The 23,650-nt window shown below is 35.7% G+C and overlaps 1 protein-coding gene across 2 annotated transcripts in view; it reads left to right on the top strand.

Moving 5' to 3' along the window:
* The first annotated feature begins 545 nt into the window (after positions 1-545).
* The window catches only part of CHIC1 (cysteine rich hydrophobic domain 1), a 41,675-nt gene continuing 18,570 nt past the window's right edge, over positions 546-23,650 (top strand). For both annotated transcript variants that reach the window (XM_022580883.2, XM_022580885.2), the window contains exons 1-3: positions 546-861; positions 11,607-11,661; positions 17,422-17,577. In XM_022580883.2, coding sequence (XP_022436591.1) covers positions 575-861; positions 11,607-11,661; positions 17,422-17,577 — 498 coding nt within the window. In that variant the 5' untranslated portion in view covers positions 546-574. The remainder of the gene's footprint in view (positions 862-11,606; positions 11,662-17,421; positions 17,578-23,650) is intronic.

The raw sequence follows: 23,650 nt of genomic DNA, 5'->3' as shown, positions 1-23,650 counted from the left end.
AGAAAGTTTCCTCTTCAGTAAAATGTTAATAAAAATGCCTCCCAGGGTGTGGCAAAGTTCTGCTGTAAAAGTCTTTTAAACTGTAATGCAGAACAAACGTAAGGGATTGGTGTATACCTTAAGATATATGGGGCAAAGTTCTAACCTCACTTTTATAGACTATCCCTTCCCTGCACTGGAGGGAAGGGGGTAATAATACCCATTATTAATTAATAGGAAATAAAACCAGAAGATACGTCCGCGGGAAACAAGCAGCAGAAGCCCAAACAGCAGTATTAAGAGCAGCACCCGCATACCGTACCTCGACAATTCCCAGTAGTTCACCTCTAACGCCCCCCTTCCCTTGGAGCCGCGCAAGCGTACACTGATTTTGCTCCTCTCTCCCTCATGCCCCCGCCTCCAACAACCTCCGCCCCCCCCACCCCCCGGTCTACCCCACCACGCAGGCGCATCTCCTTAAATCCTGTCCCTACACCCCTCATCTTTCTCTGCATTTCGTTCCCCCTCCTCTTCCAGCACCTCAGCAGGTTCAAACTCTTCTGCGTGAGGGTGGCGGTGATCGAGAGGTCACGTGATGAGCATCCTGCTGCCCAACATGGCGGAGTTCGACACGATCTCGGAACTGGAGGAGGAGGAAGAAGAAGCGGCAACGTCGTCGTCGTCGCCGTCGTCGTCGTCGTCGGTATCGGGGCCCGACGATGACGAGGAAGATGAGGAGGAGGAGGAAGAAGAGGAGGAGGAGGAAGAAGAAGAGGAGCAGGTGGAGGATACGCCGCCCCCGCCTCGGGTAGTGAGCGAAGAGCATCTGCGGAGATATGCCCCCGACCCAGTATTGGTGCGGGGCGCCGGCCACATCACTGTGTAAGCGAGAGGGAGCCATGGGGTTTGAAAAGGCTGAGATTTGGCGACAGAGGAATAAGGCAATCGAGGGGCCTGTGGAGTGGGGGAGGGCTGACTGAGGCATATAGTTAGGAAAGGACACCTGGTCTAAATGGGGAAACTGAGGGAGACAAGTGTAAAGGAAGTGAGGAGAAAGCAAATGTGATGCACCAACACCGGGTAAAAAGTGAGTATAGGACAGGGAAGTTAGGGGGTTGGGAGCCAGAGGGATTGGAGTAGGGGTGAGTCTCCTTGCTTCTGTGTATGCTGGCGATGAACAGTCTTTAAACTGCAGGATGTACCAGCGGACTCTTTGCCGCCAAGATTGATGTCTGGTGGAACACGGTGACAGCTGTAACAAGTGACGAGACCTAGGCTTGGACTCTTCAAAACAGAAACATAATATATTTTGTGAATAACATTATAGAATAATCACCCATCCATGTATTCATCCATCCATTCTTCCTATCTAATCCCTTTGTAAATGAATTCAATAATCCTTTCCGTGTCTTGATCACTCTTCATTCTGACGTTTCTTAAATATCACACAATTAGAGGTTCAGGTTGAGAAGTAGCTATGAAACGTAGAAAGAGCAATGGATTGAGAGTGAGGGCTCTTGTATGTTAGTCCCAGCCCTGCTTCTTACTGGCCCTGTGACCTTGGTCAGGTTACTTCCCATTTCTGGGCCTTGATTTCTCCATTGGTAAAATGAGGGGTTTGGAGTAGATGGCTTTTAAAGCCTTTCAGCTCTGAAATAATTTAACATACCTGCAGGAGATTTTGTATTCCCAAATATTAAATATGCAAACATTAAATATATATGGAAATTAGTCCCCTAGGAGCTGAGAATGATTTTTTGAAAACTCATACAGAGTTTTTTTTAAAATTGACATCTTGGATCATATTTGAGAAAATAAAAAGGGGGAGGGACCTCATAGAGTAGTAGTTGTCAAAGCACAAGAAAAATTTAATGGTTCTCTGGTCTTTGAAGAGTGCTTTCTCGTTTTTATGTGCTTGGACAGTAAATACTTGGAAGTTTGAATATTGTGTCATGTTCATCCTCTTAATTATGCTATCATTTACTGAGTTTTCAAAATAGGACTATTTTTTCCTATCAAGTCATGCTGCCTGTAATTTTGATAATGGCTCACCTACCCCTCTGACTTTCAGTTGAGTTCATATTATCTGAAATCATATATTATGCACCACCTCCCCCCGTCATGTTAGCTTTTAATTTTAACATGCTGAGTATTTTAATTGTAATATACTTTTGTGATCTTTGCATGAAAAGTATTAAGGAAGATTTCAAAATTGTGGAAGAGTGTGGGGAGATTTTTAGACCTGCCTTTTGGTTAGGCAATTTTAACACAATTTTTCTTGGTCCAAGAATTTTGCAGATAGCCTACAATGTTCAGATGCCAGCTTACTGCGCTGTTTTATTTCCATTCCTTTCATCACTAGGGAAACAATTTATTACTCAAATTAATTATGATTCTGGTACCAAAGGTTACTTTCATGCAGATTATTTCATATGATCAAACAGAAAAAGGCTTTTTATTCCAGTCTACAATTTTATATTCCAGCATTCCTCCCCTTCATTTTTTTCCTAAAATTCAGAAAACAAGGAACAGGCAAGAAAACAGAGTTTAAGTTCCCTGAAACTTATTTGTGGTTCCATTCTACTCCTCACACAACCATGGTGAAGTACTTAACAACCTATTTTCAATTAAAAGCAAAGCACTGACACTTGCCATGCCCAGGCCCTTATGATAGGTGTAATGACCTTCTCAGCTTAAAAATTCTGGAATAAGGAGTGTGAAATAATGGTGCTCATAGTAACTGCTGGTATTAATTGAAGCCAAAACCTGAAAAGCAGCAAACCAGTACTTGAATTGCTAACCAGTGTACATAGTTTGGAAAATTACTTAGTTGTATTGTACACATTCTCTGACCTAGAAAGCATGTTTGATGTTCAATGAGAAACTGGTCTTTCTATGATAGGAAAACCTTCCTTACAACAGGTAAAGTAAGATCCTTAGGAAATAGTTAATCTAATTCTGAGACATCTAAAATATCAGCCTCTTTAATTTTTTTCTGGCATGGGAGTGTTAGTTGCCCTATCTGAATGAAATATTTCTTATTCTCTCCCATTCTTATTTTTTTCATTCTTCGTGCAGTCATCTGTTCTTTAGAGGTTGTTGTTTCTTTACAAAGTTTAAATTTGAGAACCATCACCTCAAATTCAGTATATCTTAAACCCAATTTATTTTCCCTCCCCAGATTGTGCATTCCAGTTTCCCCATTTCTGACCCTGATACTGCCATTCCAATCTTCCAGGGTAATATTTCAAGTCCTTGAGTCATTTTTAACTCTTCCTTCTCCTTGAATTGCCCTTTGCCAGTCTGTCCCAGAATTATGTCATCATGCCTTTTAAAAGGTCTATTAGATCATTCATTTTCTCCATTTCTACTGGCACCTCTCTAGTTTGGGTTGCCATCATCTCCTGCTTGAATTGCGGCCACAGTCTGCCACCTCTCCCCACCCCAATCCATCTGCATGCTTGTGCCAAACTAATTTTCGTAAAACACGGTTTAATCATGTCACTTTCCTGCTGAAACACCTGCACTGTATCTTAATTAGGTTTGAATTCCTGTGCTCTCTTCCTCTACCCTCAGAGATCATGGAGTCCCTCTGCTTGTTCAAAACTCACCCCTCCATTTGTGCTTTCCATACCCTTCTCTTCCAGCCTCCTCCCAGGCAGCACCTCTCTCTATATTACCTCACTCAGCCTCTCTGTTGGCTCAGCCTGTAAACATATTCAGTCTCTCTAATTCTTTAAAACTAAAAGCCTTCCTAGACCTACATTCCCCATTAGCTATTGTCTAATCTCTCTTCCTTCTTTCTCCAAATTTCTTAAGAGTAGCTACATTCACCATATCTATTTCCTCTTCACCCTTCTGTAATCTGGATTCTGCCACCATGACCACAGACAAACTGGTATCATTAAGATCACCATGACCCTCCTGTTGCTAAATTAGTGGGCATCTTCAATTTCCTATCTTTCTGGTCCTCTCTGCTGCATATAATGACTCCCTCTTTCTCAGAGGCTTTTACTCCAGGGGTCATAAACACACTGGCCTTCAGAGGTGAGACGGGTCACAGAAAATAGTGCAGCATGAGTAATGATGGGGCCTTAGTTGAACTGGAAGGTATATGTTTTGCCTAAAGGTATTCAAATTCTGATTTAAAAAAAAAATTTTGCCAGCTAAACAAATCTAGGAATTCCTTGGCCATTTCACTCTTCCTGGTTCTCCTTATATTTTTCTGGTTATTCCTTAACTGCCTCGTTCATGGGTTTCTTTTCCTTTCTTGCTCCTTAAATACTAGTGATCTCCAGGGTTTTGTTCTCAGCCCACTATTCTCATTCCCTGCTCTATCTAGATGGTCTCATCTTGACTCTCATGGTTTCAATTATCTGATGTCTCCCAAATATGTATCAGTATATCTATACCAGACTCTGCTCTGACTCTTATCTGGACTTCCTCACCTAGTGGCTCACTGACATCTTAAATTCAACGTACTCAAAACAAAACTCATCCTCCCCCTCTCACATCCCCTCACACCCCCATCCCAACCCCTCAAAAAATTCCTCCTATTTCTGAGTTCTCCAACTCAGTTAAATGGACCTCCTCCTATCCCATTATTCATCGGTGGTTCCTCTTTCCCACTCAGTCTTCTCACAGCTAAGCAATCAGTGGGTATTAGTAATGTATGACCTAAAAATTTCTTCTTTTCCTCCCTACCACCACTTCCCTGATTCAAGCCCCTTTCACCACCCTACTAGTCATCTTGTCTTCATCCTTGTCACCTCCAAATCTATCCCTCAGCCTGCTGCTCGATGGAGACACCACTTTCCTGTTTAAGACTTCTGTGGTTTCCCCTTCATCCATAGGATAGAGTCTAAGCTCTATAACATGGAATATAGAACTGGACCCTGCCTATCTATCAGCCTAATCTTTTGACATTTCCCTTTACTGCTTGTATTTTCTTATTCACAGCATGCTGTTTATCTCTTTGCCTCTGCTCAAGCTGGGGCCTTCATCTAGAATCCCAGTACCTACCACCCTTACGTCATAAGTCAGCACCTCCTGCAAGTCTTCTCTGCCCTGAATAAATTGGAAGCAGAAATGGCAGGACAATCACTGGTTCCCTCTGAATTCTCAGTGCCTAACACAGTGCCTACCCTGAAGTAGACACTCAGTAAAAGTGAGTTGAATAAATACTGGTTCACTTTAGTAAAAATATGCCCACCATAGTGTGTGCTGTATTATAGGCCCTCAACAAATGCTAGTTAGTTGAATCATCCTCTGGAGAGTATTTGTGTTTCTGAGCATAGATACAATACTACCAGATTTGGGGTGGGGGTTATAGCATGTCCTTACCTCTGAAAGGTTTGTTGAGCAAGACTTTATGTGTCAGAATACCCCTGTGTACTTATATCATCTTTACACATTGGTTTTCTCGTTACTTATCAAGATATCATTTAATGTCTTATCAATCATAATTTTTTGAGAAGTCGAATGACCTAACCAGAATAATTGTAATTCCAAATCTGAGATGATGATGATCATAAATGGATATTTGGGTATCTTTTTTCAAATTAAAAAGTTTTAAAGTGTCATTAAGGCAGATATATTTGATGTGTTACTCATTGCTGTATATATACCCAGCACAAAGAACAGTAACTGCCATCTTCTGTGTGTCAGTATGCCAGTATGATGGGCACTACCATTTAAATATTGTATAACACACCTAAAATATTTTATTAAAAGATACAAGAATGCCTTTAATATATATATAAATGGCTAAATTAACTCCCACAGATTTGAGGTTTTAGAAACAGAAATAATGAAATGTCTCTTGCAAGTATTGTTTCAGAAATACTATACATTTGAGTGATGTAGCTTAGTGTCTATCATTTTTCATCTTGATATTTTTAGGATGAATATTTGGATCTTACATCCCATGAGATTTTTTTTCTTATTTATAGGTATTACCACACTCTTTATATTACTTAAAATATATAGATATTTACCCTTGATAATACAGCTGTATAAAAGTTAGTAGAGATAAGAGGTTACCAATTCTCAGAAATATATAAAATTCTCATTAAAATTAATCTAAAAGAGCTGAAGTGATTATATACAGAATTGAAAAAAGATGGCCAAATTTGCCAAACAGTGCATTTCTGCAGAAAGTTAGAGAGCACTACAAATATTGATACTTCTCTAATCAGTGAATGGAATGCCTTTTCTGTAAACAGCTGTCTTTGAGGAATTACAGTGAAGCATTGTTAATTTGTGTTTGTATAAGGTAAGTATTTTATAAGATTTTAGGCTTTGAGAATACTGAAGCTATGGTAACTTGTCATTTTACAGGGCAGCAAGACATGATTATTTCCATATGGAAGATAAAAGAAATTAACTAATTTTTAAAAATCTCTTTTAATTGAAGGGCATAGACTTTCCTTTTTCTTGTTATAGTAAACAGAGATCAGTGCACGTTCTTCAGAATCAGTGTTACTATAAGCGCATAGTTTTCTAGTGAAATGGTTTTTGTTGGCAGAATTTTACTACACTTTGATGTGTTTTCTTAAACAACCTGAACACATAAACTTAAATTTGAGCAAGGTTTTCAAAGGCTGATGTATAGTCATTTTCAAAAGAATTAAAAACAGTAAGGGGTATAGGGAGGGAGAAAAGAGGGAAGAGCAACTAGAGGACCCATCCTTCTTTACCTCAGTTTCCTTTACTCCAAAGAATTGTCCAAGAAATTAAAATCTGGGGCATTGGAGACACTTAACAAATAAAATACAATCATTAAGAACCAGCAGCTGGGTCAGCTTCAAACACATAATAGGCTCTATATTTAATGAAGCCGATAAAATGACAGTGTGAGCAGTTCCTAAGTGCCTTTGTCTAATGCTGAAGAACCCCACATCTTGACTCATGTCTGTCACTGATCAGTAATGGGTAGATGAGCTTGTCTAACCTCTGTGGACTCACAGTTCTTAACTTAATGGTTTACTTATGAAACAAAGCTGAGGTGTTCATTTAGCAGGAGCCATTTCAACATTTTCCTAGTAGCTACTAAGTAAAATGTTGTGCCTAAGATTATTTAAGTACTCATTTTAGGTGCTGAATATCTAATGCAGAAGTTAAAGAAAGAAATCCCTGGTAGGCAAGAACAGAATTGCTACTACCTTTTAGCCCAAATTATGAGAATATATTGGGCCTAGTTTGCCTATCTTTATACCTTTTGAAGTAGATAAATGTAGGCCATAATGGAGTGTTTTAAGAAGTAAAATGACACTTTCCTTAGCATTTCTTTTTTTTTTTTTTTAATTTTTGTCCACCCTGCATAGCTTGTGGGATCTTCGTTCCCCGACCAGGGATTGAACTTGGGCCCTTGGCAGTGAGAGCACAGAGTGCTAACCACTAGACTGCCAGGGTATTCCCTCCTTACCATTTCTAATATACTTTTTATATTTTAGAAAATACAATCCATTTTTATATTAGAGAAGAAAATTTGTAATGTGAATTTAGCAAGCATTTTTTGAGAACCTGAGCACTGGGCTAAGCACTATGAAGAATACAGAAAAAAGAAAGTACAGGTCTTGGTTTACAAAGCTAACAGGAAAATCTCCTTTAAGGAATTGGTGTGGATCAGCGAAGAATAAAAGAAAATATTTTATTAAATTTTGAATTGTGTAGTACAGATTAAAGTTGGCTATGAGTGTTCAGAGAAAGGGAAATCCATGAAGGCTTGCAGCAGGGGTTGACTTGAGTTTTGAGGACTGCATTGGATTGAAACTAGGGAGAGGAAGCAAGAGAAACCACATGAGCAAAGACGAGCCAACACAGCAGTGGCAATGGAAAGGAAGGAAATGATATGAGAATCATTTCAGAGGAACAAATAACAGGACTTGGGACCACCTGGATATAAGCAAGGTGCAAAAAATAGGAGAGGGAAGGTCCAAAAAATACCAGGGTCTAGGTTAAAGAGAGTCAATGTGCCATTGATAGAGATGAGGAATTTGAAAGGGGGGAGCCAGTTTCCAATAAAAGGTAACTTTTAATTTTAGACGTGTTCACTTGAGGTGTATTATTTTGTAGCAAGATATCCAAATGGAAATTGTTATTTTTGTTGTTTTTTTTAATTTATTTTATTGAAGTATAGTTATTTACAGTGTTGTGTTAATTTCTGCTGTACAGCAAAGTGATTCATTTATATATATGTATACATTCTTTTCCATATTCTTTTCCATTATGGTTTATCACAGGATACTGAATATAATTCCCTGTGCTGTACAGTAGGACCTTGTTGTTAATCCATTCTATATATGCTAGTTTACATCTGCTAACCCCGAACTCCCACTCCATCCCTCCCTCACCCACCCTCCCCCTTGGCAGCCACAAGTCTGTTCTCTATGTCTGTGAGTCTGTTTCTGTTTCATAGATAAATTCATTTGTGTCATATTTTAGATTCCACGTATAAGTGATATCATATGGCATTTCTCTTTCTCTTTCTGACTTACTTCACTTTGTATAATAATCTCTAGGGCCATCCATGTTGCTACAAATGGCATTATTTCCAAATGGAAATTTTTAGTATGCAGTTAGAGATGAGGGACTAGAGCATGTTGGGAAATATAGAACTAGAGATATAGATTTGGCATAGAAGTGATTGTCAAGGCTATTAAAAATAGATGAACTGTTATAATTCCTTTAGAAAGAGGAGCAGATGACTAACAGCTAAACTTTGGGAAAAGACAAGAGTGTTAAGAGAGAGTGAATGAATCGGAGAATGTTAGGAAGGAGTGGTGAACAGCATCACAGGCTGCAAAGTCGGGGGGAAAGTTCTGAGAAGAGGACATTGAATTTGGCACTAAATAAGATGAACTTGTCTTTCTAAATAAATTTACCAAATAAGGGATTATTTTCAGTATAGTAACAGCATCAAAAGAGAAATTTCAGAAGGTTAGGGACTTCCCTGGTGGTCCAGTGGTTAAGACTCCATGCTCCCAACACAGGGGCACGGGTTCGATCCTTGGTGAGGGAACTAAGATCCCACATGCCACACGGCACAGCCAAAATAAAAAAAAAAAAGCCAGCATGTTCATTCAAAAGGTTAAGAAAGGAAGGGATAATATTAAGGAAATGGAAACAGTGGCAACGAAAGTTCATTTGTCTGGTGATAAATGCAAAGAGAATAGCAAAGCTAAATTTTTTTAAATAATAGATATATTCCATGCATTTTGAGGAATACATCTGTCTATATCCTCTATGTATTTGATATGTAGTAAAAGAATGGCAACTGGGAAAAGCTATAATGGCAGCAGTCTCTAATGGAGGTAGGAACATATTATTAACATTGTATCTAAAAGGCAAAAGGGGAATTCCTTGGTGGTCCAGTGGTTAGGACTCAGTGCTTCCACTGAAGGGGACACAGGTTTGATCCCTGGTCAGGGAACTAAAACCCCACATGCTGCACTGCACGGCCAAAAATAAATAAATAAATTGGATTTTTTTTTTTTTTTTTTTTTTTGCCGTACGCGGGCTTCTCACTGTTGTGGCCTCTCCTGTTGCGGAGCACAGGCTCTGGACGCGCAGGCTCAGCGGCCATGGCTCACGGGCCCAGCCTCTCTGCAGCATGTGGGATCTTCCCGGACCGGGGCACGAACCCGTGTCCCCTGCATCAGCAGGCGGACTCCCAACCACTGTGCCACCAGGGAAGCCCTAATTTTAAAAAATAGAAGACAAGCTGTACGAATGGAAATAGAGCTCTGCTTTCAAATGTATCATGTCTACTTTCTATAAATGAAACCTGTATATATTTCTTTGTTATGCAATAAGAATTAACTGTGGAATAATGAATTCAATTACATCTTCTTGACTAGTGATAAGGTCACTATTTACCTAAATATGATTTGAATTAAGTATGTTTCTTGCTCTATTAAATATTTGTCATGTTACTGATTGCTTAGTTAGTACATAATTACAAATATATATTTAATACTAGAGTATCAGTTTCTCAAACAGCACATGAAAGTTGCCATAAAAATTCATGTACAAGAGTACCATTTTATTTTTAAGTTAGGTTATCCTCCTCTATGTATAGTTTTAAGGGGAATGTTATGAGAATGTTATTATAAAATTGTTATGCTCTCGTTATGTGTTGTACTGACACCTAGAGAAGTAATGAAGTTTTTTAATGAAGTTAAGTTCTTTTTATAATTGCTAATTAATTTTCTCAACTCTTTTAAAATATAGAATTTGTTTTTTTTTAAATACATTTTAAACATGCAAGGTAAAATATATTTATGTACAGATATGTACCTTGCTGCTAGCTGCTAAATATAGTCTTGCACAAAAAGAGCACGAGGATTGGCTTGTGTCCTTAAAGAGGAGCTGTTAGCATAAATGATACAAGGAGACTGTGATTCTCACAGAGAGTTTTAATAGGACGTTGGATTCTTAAGATGTCTTTAAAGTGACCCTAAGACCAAAGTGCAATAAATCAGTAGAATCAAACAGGACATACAGTAGCTTATTATTCAACAAACTTTTATTAAGCACCTACTAGATTCCATTGTGCTACTAAGCATAGTGGAAGATAGCAAAGTAAATAAGCCATAGTTTCTGTTCTCAAGGAGCTTAATATAGGACAGAAAGAATTTAGGGATTAGCATTTGAATTTTGGTTGCCTCCTCTTACTATGTGACTTTGGGCAAGTCATTTGATTACTTTTTGAAAAAATTTTTTCTGAGTGTCAGCTTCCTTCTCTGTAAAACAGAGATAACAATACCTCTCTTGAAGGCTTGTGAATTTTAGAGGTAATGTATTTACCTAACACAGTGTCTAACCCATGGTAAGTAGATAGTTACTGGTAACTGTTACTATTATTGTCTACCTCAAAAGGAGTTCTTATTAAATGTTAGTGTTTTTTGCTTACACTAACATAAAATTGTAGTCACTCTGATATATCATCTAACATGCAGGAAGTGACCTTTGTTATTCCTACCGAAATCAATCACCAAGTAGGTGAAGGAAGGCTTATAAAAAATCATTTTGACTTAGTACAGATTTCAGTGAGTGTACTTGAAAAAAGTCAGAGCTTTTGAGGCTGGGATCTGTTTTCTCAAAATTGGTTGAACATATACATAAAAGCCATTCATAAGGATCAACCTTTGAGTATCTGAATAGTAACTGATCATAAGTTGTCAAGCTCTATAGTTCCAAAGGTTACATTAGTTTTTATTAGGAATTTTCATATATCCACAGAAGTAGAAAGAATAGTATAATCCACTCCCATATATAACCCATCAGCCAGTTCCAACAGTTATCAATTAAAATGGGTTTTAACAGAGATGTTTCAATCAAAAGTTGTGATATTTCCAGCTGTATGTCAGTGTTTCTCTATTATTTTTTAATCTCATATCATGGTTCTAGTTAGAATCCTACTTTAACATTGGCTCCTTAAGTTTCTTTTACTATTAATTTGGATTAATAGTCAAAGGTGTATTTTCTATAAATATCAAATTATTTTTAGGACGTGCTTTTAGGTCACAACCTCAAAAGAAAAATGCATGGCTTTGTAACTTTTTTTAAGGGAAAGAGTTAAATATGCTGGGTAGAATATATTTTGTTCTGTCTTTGTTTTTAAGGTTTGGCTTGAGCAACAAGTTTGATACTGAATTTCCCTCAGTTCTAACAGGGAAGGTAAGTGAGAGTTTGCATTGAACTTTTCAATTCTAAAAGCATTGTTTTATGGCTGATTCAGTGTTATGACAAGTGCTTTGACTCACTGTAATGAAGTCTGATAATAAGAGGTCAGGGTAATTGGAGGCTATGTCATTAGTGACTGAAAGCTGTCTCCATGACTACTAGCATGTGACCAGTTATTTTGTTCATGTCCATTAATGCCAGCCATTACTTACTTATCTGTTCAGTTTTTCCAGTTTTGCCTTTTTTCTCAGCACTGGTAGCTATAATTGTTTTCATTTAGGTCAGTAATTTCCAATGATTTTAGAGTTAACGAAGTTATCAGTGTTCAAATTTGTATCACTCTATGAATTTTAGTGTCCTGTGATGTGATTTGTTATACATCAAAAATCAAATTTTTGGTTGGACATTTTTCTGTCATTTAGATAGCTTGAGCTTCTACAATTGTATTCACTGCAATAAATTGTTATTACCTTTTTGTTTCCTGGTTCCTCTACACCCAGTAGTATCTTCTAGCATCGAGGCTCAATATTCAAAGACTTCCTAGGATTCAAAACTGTTTGGAAAATCCTCTTACAACAGTAATGCTAACTTCTAAACCCAAAGGAAAAAGCTCTGACTAAGGCAAAAAGAATATATAAAACTCCTAGCGTATTGTCAGGTACTTATTAGCTTCACAATGTAAGTTTGTGGTTGTTATTGATAATTCTTCATCAGTATATCCCAGTTTCACCCTGATTGTTTTTCCACTTTACTCACCAGCTTTCAATTTTAATTGCTTTTGCTACTTTAACCTTCTTCATCTGAGTAATTGTTTGTTCTCGGTCCCATCAATAATTTGTTCTCTTTGACTGTTGACCTTTTCTGTCTCTCCTGATGTATAATGTCAAATCATTCCATATAGTACTAAACAAGTGGTGATAGTCCCTAGGTAAGTGAACATTAGAAAATATGTGGCCATTTATCTTTTTAGGATACAAAGAGCCCTTTGGTTTGAGATTTTGGCCTCACTCTCTAGTATGTTCTACCTTCCTATCCTGATCATTTAGAATTATTCACCAATTTAAGCAGCAGTTCAGACTTAGATTTGTGTATATGAATTAATCATAAATGTTTTTTCCAAGGGAAAAAATAGCTATGGGAAAAAATCTCTTGAATAGTAATTTGTCTGTGGAAATATGGCAAATTCAATATTAAAGAGAATGTGAATTAAAGCATCTCCAGTGGAAAACTTGTTCTTTATGTTTCCCTTGATGCTGCTGCATGTGTTGTCTGGGCAGTTACATCCAGCTTTATTATTGGTTTAGTTAAAAAAAGTTTGAATTACAAATACAAGTAACTCTAGAAAATGAATAATCAAAAAATATGTCAGAGAATAGAGTTCCCAGGTGTAAGAATTATCCATCTTTGAAATTGGCCACTTTTATGTGCTCGAGGAATCTTCAGAATATTTCTTCACACCTCTTCATTTCTTTCCAAGCCTTCTAAAACTAGAAATTCCACCAGCACAAAAGATAGTCATTTTTTAAACTAGGGAAGTAGGAATATTAAGCTGCCTTTGGTATGCATTCACACAACCTAAATGATCTGGATATGAACTGTTCTTAAAGATATCCATCCTTTTCAGGTGACCGTTTTCGTAACACATAATGATTGGATATTTATTCTAGTGTGCATTATTTAAATGCACAAAATTTCTCATAAATTGAATGAGGCATAAATGATACAGTGATGTTTTTCCTAGTTTAGTGTTTGGTGATGAAAAAAAACTAAAAGGAATTCTGAAAATCTGATTTTTTTTCAAAGTCACATGATAACTTTATTTTCTCTTTATTTATTTTCTCTTTAATGAGATGATTTTTCTCCGGTAGGCACTATTTCATTTGTATAGGTTATTTTGGATTATCAAAATGCATCTCTGGTAACTGTGGGGTCTTGAGAGGCAAAAAAGAATTTGCATGTTTCAGAAAAAATCTAAAAGAAAAAAAAGGTTTGAATTCCAGACTTAGCAGCAGTGTAAGTATATTTCAAAATGAATAAATGCAGTAGGTAAAATAGAAAAATAAATCTGCATTTTACAAAACCAGTATTCCAGCATGAGTGGAATTCTATATAGCATTTATGCCTAAACTAAGCAAAATTGTGGAGTGAATTCTGAAAACCTCAAAAGCCATTTTGTTAAGCTCTGTGGCTCAGTATTAATTTTGTGCTTCTTATGTATTAATGCTTTTAATATAAATAAAAAGATAATCTTTTATATTAAGTTAAGGAAAGATTGTTTCCTCCTTTCACTGAAGATAAGTCCTCCTGTCGTGATAGGACATATCAAACAGGTGTATACATACAGATTCTGGTGACCAGAAAATGAAAGAACCACAAAACTTCAGAAAAGAAATAAAAGCTTCCGGCCCTCAGCTTGAAACAATTAAACGGTGTTACAGGGAAATTAGTGTGCAGTGTTGGGAACCATAAACCATAAAATCCACCTTTACTATTGCGATCCAGTATGACAAGTGATTGATTGGGTTGTGTTCCCCATGATTGAAGGAGGCAAATCAGTCCTGCTGGGCTTTGCTTAGATTTTCTTCTGTTTGCAAAGTCTCTTGCATCCTGTTATAAAATATTATGACCCTTTCCCCCACCTTTATTATGTGGCTTTCTTTTTTCTTTCTAAGAAAGTCAAAAGGAATTAAATGTTTCTTTACAACCTGCCATTCAGCTACAAAGTAAAGGGCTTCCATCTAACCTTCATTACTAGAAATACTCAATTATATGGAAGTAAATGAGTAAAATGTTATTAACTCTGATTCCACACAGTTAACTAAACATTTCTTTCACATTGTTTAAAATCGGGAGTTAACCAATTCTCATTTCCTATGCCTTTATCTCTGTTTTATGACTTTTACTGTTATTCAAATACAGATTTTTTTTTCAAAGACAATTCTGGCTTCCTTTTAAAGTCAAAATGAAGATTTCAGTTTATTCTTTGACATTCTAGTAAAAGTTTTCTTTTCAATATGTTTCTGTTATGACTTCAAAAAATTTGAATTCTCACTTTTAGTAACTTGAATGTTTTAGTTTTTAATTTGTCCATAGTAAGAGAGTACAAACTGTGAATATTATATGTTAAAAGTGGAAAGTATTGGTGGAGAAGAAGGAAAATTGCCACATTTTAGAAATGCTTTTGTTAATTCATTTCCAGAAGCATGTAATGAAAGATAAATCTTATAACAAATTTTATATACCTTGGCATATAATTTACTTCATTCACAGTGTTTTAAACAAAAATCAAATTTTACATTTTGGATTGATTCATTTCTGACTTTAGCCTCGTTCTTTACTTTTTCTCGTCTGTGCTTACATGCTTTTAAATAAAAGTTTTAAATAAAAATTTTACTTTTTAAACATAAATTTAAATTCTACTTACAAGCACTTAAATTTGTAAATGGACAGATTTAATAATTTTATGAGTTTATATCAAAATTTGCCATATTTAAAAAATGTATTAGTGTTTCTGGATACACAGTTTAAAGAAAATTGATAATAATGTTATATTACAGATTACAGCTAAATATATAAATATATTTTCCTTATTTTAACTTCCATTTGCTTGCTCAGTGGCTCACTAGGAAAAAAGAAGTTGAATATCACTCTTTGAGAGGTAAATTTTAAGATAGCAACTTAGTACCTTGATTTTACAAAGAATGTCTTTTAAGAATTGAAAAGCATTAAATTTGCATTCAAAATGTAGCAGTTTATCCTTTTGTTTATAATAGACTGTGTAGCAAAGCTGTGGAGTATTAAGTTACCTGATACAAACCTTCAGGTGATACTCGATGCAAAAAAGAGCTTTGCTTTTCTTTCTCCAAATCTAGTCAGATACGATTCACTGACTTCCTTTCTCAAAGCATTCTAGTTAGGAGGTCCTTTCTAAGGTATAATTTCCATTCCCTGTGAGGTATGTAATAGAAAAATTATTTATTTCATTTTATAGATGGGAGACTAAAACTCACAAAAATTAAATGAACTTACCTAGGATTTTTTATAACTAATAAGAGACTAGAATCTAGATCTTGACTTGTTGTCTTAATGTGCTTAGCCTATTGGTGTTTTCTATTTTCAATTATAAGCCATGGTTCTCTGAATTTACTTTCATATTTACTCCAGATATTTAGTCATTTATTTGGAATTCTTTTCACTCAGTGATTGTCTTTAGGTCATATTGGAGAATGAAATCAGTTTAGTTTCCTCCTGTAAATACAGTTTTGAGCCTTACAATTTCACAACTTGTTAACATATTAGGAAGAAAATCTAATTTATAGGTTAAGCGATTAACATTATTGGGTGGCATGAACAATTCTAATAAAGCTAGTATAATTATTTAATGTTTAAATCATGATGATACTGAATTCTGTGGTCATGTGTCTTTCTAACATCTGCTAATAGGTATGTATTGTAGTATTGATTCTAAGACATGTTTATTAAAAGACAAAAATGTAATAAATTGATTCCTGTAATACAGTTTTTACTTGGAAGAGTTATAAAGCTCTGTATTTTTGATACCAAACATGCTAGTGAGGTTTTTATTTTACAGCAGCTTATTTTTCCTAGTAATTTCATAATTTTTGCTTGCATAACCAGATGGCAGAATTTTTTTCCCATAGATTTTACAGTGTGACAGCTTTCTAAATGAAAGGGAATCATTTTTGTGATCCAGAAATGTGATTTCACTGAAAGCAAACTATTTTTAGTATACCTTTGAATTGTATAACCTTCAAGCAGAGTTTTTTGTATAAATCTAATTATGCCTGTCATGCTCTTGCCTTTGAACTGACTTTGTCATTGTTTACAGAGAGGCACAAGCAGCCACTTCCAGGAATGGAGGTAGTAATTAAAAATATTAAGTTTGTATATTTAAGGATCTCTGAACTTCTAAAATTTATAGCAGCTATGAGTCCATTTTATGCTAATATTAAGACTGTTTTTTGAATGTGATCACTCCTCACTGTCTTTTGTTAGTGTAGCTTTTCCCTACAAACAATGGCAAGTGTTAAAATTGTTATCTTGCAAATTTGCCGGGGAGAAAAGTTTTGAGAGTTGCCTTTTTAAAGATAATCCAGAAATATTGCCGAGGTCTAAATTTAATTCTATTTACTCTGGTAGTATTTAGGTTTTAATGTTGTATTATGCTTCTAGTCTTACTCAACCTTTAGTCTGAGTGACTGGAGACTATAAATAATATTGCTTTAATAATGAGAATATTTGTAAGAAAACTGCTTAACAGGTATCCTTTACCACCAATGTTACTGTTGTCATTTTATTGTTGATAATTTCAAAAGACTGTTTTCGAACATGAGAATAAGTTCTGTAAACATGAAATTATATTGTTTTGCTTTCTAATGTCATCCAGGAGTATGTAATACATATTTTTGGGTATTTTATTTTATTTTTTTAACATCTTTATTGGAGTATAATTGCTTTACAATGGTGTGTTAGTTTCTGCTTTATAACAAAGTGAATCAGTTATACATATACATATGTTCCCATATCTCTTCCCTCTTGCGTCTCCCTCCCTCCCACCCTCCCTATCCCACCCCTCCAGGCGGTCACAAAGCACCGAGGGAAAGATAGGCAGGAAATATATTTAGACGTGTAATTCCTTAAAGTACTTGTAATAAGACAAACATTTTCTTTAGATTTAGAGACAAATAGTAGAAAGCTGCCCACAGACTGTTAAAGATTGCACCCTTGTTGTAGGTGGCCCCAGAAGAATTTAAGACCAGCATTGGCCGTGTGAATGCATGTTTGAAAAAGGCTCTCCCAGTCAATGTGAAATGGCTGCTGTGTGGTTGTCTCTGCTGCTGTTGCACACTGGGTTGCAGCCTGTGGCCCGTTATTTGTCTCAACAAAAGAGTGAGTAACCATTTTATTGTGTAATAATAATGAGCTAACGTTTATTGAACACTTGCTGTGTGCCAAGTACTTTACAGAATTTATTAAATTCTCATAACAATGCTGTCCTCATTCTAGATATAAAGAAACTCGGGGTCAGAGAGATTAAGTCATTTGTCCAACCTTTATCAACGCTTTATCACTTAATATGGGTTCAATCATTATTTTAAATAAGTGCAAAGTAAGTGGAGTACTTAAGTAAATATAAATGTGACTGGGCTACTTATTCTGTTTACAAAACCTGAAGCTATGATTTAAAGTATTTCCAAGCCACAGGTATATGGGAGAGTTTCTTCTGATCTGAAGAAAGGCAGAAGTGAGAGTGATCTACAAAGTTGGTAGGGGAAATGCTTGTTAGTTTTGAACATGTCGAAATAGCATTCTGACATGACATTACCAGTTATGTCATGGATTTAAGACTACTACATTTATCTTCTTTAAAATTTTATTTTGATTTTTAGAATGATTTTTCCCCCTGTGGGAAGATATTTTTAAACTTTTTAATTGAAGCCAATGAGGAAAATTAATTCATTTTACCTACAGTTATTTTCCCTGTACCACATTGATGATTTCATTTAAACTTCTAAATAATAATAAGCCTACTGAACCATATTCAACATCACAGCACCTTGTGGGGGTATAATTAGTGATGCAGTTGTTTCATAAACCAAAAAGATTCCCAACAAGTGCTCATTACATTTTCCTCTCCATTTTTCTCTTGCCCTCCTTAATGTCTACTTCAAAAAAACAAATAATAAAATACTGTCACCCCTATAACTTTTTGAATGGAAAATTAGACATTTTATTAATTCTCTTGGTCACTACCAGTAGATCAGTGCTTTATTTTAAATAGAGCTTAGTTTATTGTTTGTCAAAGCATGAGCAATGTTCTCAAATGGCTTTGTGTAAGTTAAAAAAAATGACAGCATAAATTTCTTTCTTTAATTGTCATATCTTTTAAAAGTTACAAATCAATAACTCCTACCCATCCTCATTATTTTTAAAGCCTCAATGTGAATTAATTATGGGGTTTTTTCATCACACAAATATAGCCAATTTCAATTACTTAAGAAGAGTTTTTGGTTTTAATATTATCCAGGATCTTTTTTTCTGATGACCTGTTTACGTATTTGCCTCTTTATTAATACCTCCGCCACAAGGCCTGAAATAGAAACAATTTATTCAGTCATGTATTTTACTATGATTACTACTGATATGAAATTAATACTGATGCTGTGATTTCTTCCCATCTCCCACTACTTTGGTTAGGAATTCATATTGAAATTGAGGCATCAGTGTATTCTTAGATCACTAATCTGTCAGTTTTAAAGTTTATTTAGTACAGATATGCAAACAGTTGTCCTGTGGGCTAAATCCAGCCCACTCTGTTTTTTAAACATTTAAATCAGTTGCCAGCATTTAAAAATTAGAATATTTAAAGTAAAATTTGAAACAGCCAGCCTCTCTTGTAAAATCTAAAGCTCTGACAGTATTGGACCCAACATGCCTATCTTTCAGCAATTAGCCCTTGCTGAGTGGTGGCTCCTTCCTTTAAATAGGACACGTGGTCTCTGGTTCACCACAGAACTACGCAGCATTTACATTATCTGCCTTGCTCTGTACACTTTATAGTTATGGCCGTTGATTTTGTACATACTATGTTAACACACTAGACAATGAAGCACCAAGCACATGCTGGTAACCTTGTACAAGCACTGTCCTTTCTGGAGCCTCAATTTCCTCACCTATAAAATCCAGATAATATTAGTTACTTTTATGGTGGTTGTGATGATGAAGAGATTTAAGGCCCGTCACTGCTTTTTTTTGTCCACATGGAGAAATAAAAAATAAAATACAACAATTTAAAAATGGCTCTAGCCATTTCTAACGGGGTATCTAGCTTCATAGAAGTTACATCTGTGTTTATCCACAAAATAAAATGGAAATAATATGATTAATCCGCCCTGTGTCACAAGGTTGCTGTATAAATGAATGATGGTAAAATGTTTCCAAGAAAAGAACTTCTTTGTAAACAGTCTGCCTTGTGAATTTTTTTTTTTTTTTTTTTTTTTGCCAGTATACGTCATGGACATTTTTTTCCAGCAAATTAGTTGAAAGAAAATAAATACAGACCAGAATGCCCTGAGCTGCTCCTAGTCTCTCTTGGCTCTGGTAGGATTCTAAGCTTACATGACATATGAAATGAAGGTCTTTGTTTACCCATTCTTACATTTACCACTGTGTTATTACAGTCAATTTTCAGGCCTAATCCTGACACCATCCTTAAATTTGATATTACTTTTAACATTTACCTTTTTTGCTATAATATTTGCTAAACTGAGAGGGATGTTCAGAGGGAAGGGACTGTTATCTCAGTCTTACAACATGAACAAAATGTTGTTTTCCTTATGATTTCTAATTTCATTCCATTGTTATTGGAGAAGATACTTTGTATGGTTTTAATCTTTTTTTATTTATTGAGGCTTGTTTAGTGGCATAGCATATGGCCTATCCTGGAGAATACTCCATGTATACTTGAGAAGAAATTTGTATTATATTGTTGTGGGGTGGAGGGTTCTGTATATGTCTGTTAGATCTAGTTGGTTGACAGTGTTGTTCAAGTCCTGCCTTTCTTTACTGCTCTGCAAAGTTGTTCTATCCATTATTGAAAGTGGAGTATTGAAGTCCTATTATTGTAGAAATATCTATTTCTCCCTTCAGATTTGTCAGTTTCTGCTTCATGTATTTTGCAGGTCTGTTGCTAGTTGTGTATATATTTATCATTGTCATTTCTTCTTGAAAGATTTATATTTTCATCAATATATATTGTTAGGGAATTAATGTTTGTGTTCCCTCAAAAGTCATATGTTGCAGCCCTCCCCTCTAATATGATGGTATTTGGGGGTGGTTGGTATTTTGGCCTTTGGGAGGTACTTAGGTTTAGATGAAGTCATGAGGGTGGGGTCCTCATGGTGGAATTAGTGCCCTTATAAGAAAAAAATAGAGAGCTTGCTCTCTATCTCTCTACCATGTGAGCAACAAGGAAGTTGTCTATAAGGAACTTATAGACAACTATAAGTTGTTCTTCTATGAGGAAAAGGACTTCCACCAGAACCCAACAAACCATGCTGACACACTGATCTAAGACTTCGATACTCCAGAACTGTTGTTTAAGCCACCTAGAATATGGTGTTTTGTCATAGTAGCCTGAGCATATTAAGACATATAGTGTCCATCTTTTTCTCTTGTAACATTTTTTCTTACTTAAAATCTATTTTGTCTGATATCATCTATCCCAGCTCTTTTTCTGGTTACTATTTACATGGAAAATCTTTTTCTGTCCTCTCACTTTCAACCTACTTGTCTTTGAATCTAAACTGAGTCTCATGTAGACTCATGGATCGTATTTTTTTGTTTGTTTGTTTTTGTGTTACCATGTTATGTTAAGATATTTTTTCTTTTTTTATTGGGATGTAGTTGTTTTACAACGTTGTGTTAGTTTCTACTGTATAGCAAAGTGAAGTAGATAGAGTTCTCTGTGCTATACAGCAGGTTCTCATTAGTTATCTATTTTATACATATTAGTGTAAATATGTCAATCCCAATCTCCCAATTCATCCCATCCCCCCTTCCCCATCTTGATGTCCATACGTTTGTTCTCTACATCTGTGTCTGTATTTCTGCCTTGCAAACTGGTTCATCTGTACTATTTTTCTAGATTCCACATATATGTGTTAGCATACGGTATTCATTTTTCTCTTTCTGGCTTACTTCACTCTGTATGACACTAAGTCCATCCACATCTCTACAAATGACCCAATTTCATTCCTTTTTATGGCTGAGTAATATTCCATTGTATACATGTACCACATCTTCTTTACCCATTCCTCTGTTGATGGACATTTAGGTTGCTTCCATGACCTGGCTATTGTAAATAGTGCTGCAGTGAGCATTGCAGTGCATGTGTCTTTTTGAATTATGGTTTTCTCTGGGTATATGCCCAGTAGTGGGATTGCTGGGTCATATGGTAATTCTATGTTTAGTTTTTTAAGGATCTCCCTACTGTTCTCCATAGTGGCTGTATCAATTTACATTCCAGTCAAGAGTGTAAGAGGGTTCCCTTCTCTCCACACCCTCTCCAGCACTTATTGTTTGTAGATTTTCTGAAGTTGCCCATTCTGACTGGTGTGAGGTGATACCTCATTGTAGTTTTGATTTGCATTTCTCTAATAATTAGTGATGTTGAGCATTCCTCTTGGCCATCTGTATGTCTTCTTTGGAGAAATGTCTATTTAGGTCTTCTGCCCATTTTTTGATTGGGCTGTTTGTTTTTTGATATTGAACTGCATGAGCTGTTTGTATATTTTGGAGATTAATCCTTTGTCCATAGATTGGTTTGCAACTATTTTCTCCCATTCTGAGGGTTGTCTTTTCATATTGTTCATGGTTTCCTTTGCTGTGCAAAAGCTTTTAAGTTTCATTAGGTCCCATTTGTTTATTTCTGTTTTTATTTCCATTACTGTAGGAGGTGGGTCAGAAAAGGTCTTGCTGTGATTTATGTCAAAGAGTGTTCTTCCTATGTTTTCCTCTAAAGAGTTTTATAGTGTCCGGGTCTTACATTTAGGTCTTTAAATGGATCGTGTTTTTAAATCCATTCTGCAAATCTCTCCCTTTTAATTGAGAGTTTAATCTATTTGCCTTTAAAGTGATTGATGATAATATATTAGTTTTCCAGGGCTGCCTTAATTAAGTACTACAGACTAGGTGGTTTAGCCAACAGAAATGTATTTTCTCACAGTTCTAGAGGCTGTAAGTCTGAGGTCAAGGTGTTGGGAAAGTTGATGTATTTTTTCTGAGGCTTCTCCCATTGGCTTGTAGATGGCCATTTTTCTCCCTGGGTCTTCACCTGGCCTTCCCTCTATATATGTCTGTGTCCTAATCTCTTCTTACTAGGACACCAGTCATACTGGATTAGGGCATACTCTGATCATCTCATTTTAGCTTAATTACCACTTTAAAAACCATATCTCCAAATAAGGTCACATTCTCAGGTACTGGTGGTTGTGACACTTGAATATATGAATTTTGGGAGAACATAATTCAGTCTGTAACAGATAAGGGAGGACTTTTGCCATTTTGTCTTTTGTCATTTCTGATAATGGAGCTGGAAAACAACTCCATTACTTCCCTATTTTATATTTAATTGATTTTTGTAGTGCACCACGTGCCTTTTCATTTCTTTTGTATATATTTTTAGCTATTTTCTTAGTTGTTACCCTTGGGATTATAATTAATATCTTAAACTTGTAACACACTAGTTTGAATTAATAATACCACTTTAACTTCAGTAATATACAGATTCTGCTCCTGTGCATCTACATGCCTCCCCATATATGTTTTATCACAAATTACATCTTATATATTGTGTGTCCATTAACATAGATTTATAATTATCATTTTATACATTTGTCTTTTAGATCATATAGGAAGAAAATAGAAGTTCCAAAACAAAAAAAGAACAATTTTGGCTTTTATATTTATTTATGCAGTTACTTTTACTAGTGTTCTTTACTTTATCATGTTGCTTGAGTTATTGTACAGTGTTCTTTCATTTCAGCCTGAAGGACTCTTTTCAGCATTTCTTACAGGCAATTCTAATAGCAGTGAACTCCCTCAGTGCTTACCTGGGAATGTCTTAATTTCTCCTTTTTTTGAAAGGATAGTTTTGCCAAGTATAGAAATCTTGGATGACAGGTATTTTTTTTCTTTTTAGCACTTTAAATATGTCATCCCACTGCTTCTGAACCTTATGGTTGCTGATATGAAATTAGCTGTTAATCCTATTGAGTATCTCTTTGTACATAACAAGTTGCTTCTCTGTTGCGGCTTTCAAGAGTTTTCTTCTTGTTTTTGGCTTTCAGAGGTTTGAATATAGCTTCTCTCAGTATGGGTCTCTTTCAGTTTATCCTACTTGGAGTTCACTGAGCTTCTCAGTTTATCTTTTCCTGTGTGTGGACTCAAAATAATACCTGAC

The sequence above is a fragment of the Delphinapterus leucas genome, chromosome X (assembly GCF_059928025.1).
Source record: "Delphinapterus leucas isolate spDelLeu-1000000601 "Yukka" chromosome X, BTC_Dleu_Yukka2, whole genome shotgun sequence".
In the NCBI taxonomy this organism is placed as follows: domain Eukaryota; kingdom Metazoa; phylum Chordata; class Mammalia; order Artiodactyla; family Monodontidae; genus Delphinapterus; species Delphinapterus leucas.
This window is presented reverse-complemented; position numbering and strand designations above follow the sequence as displayed.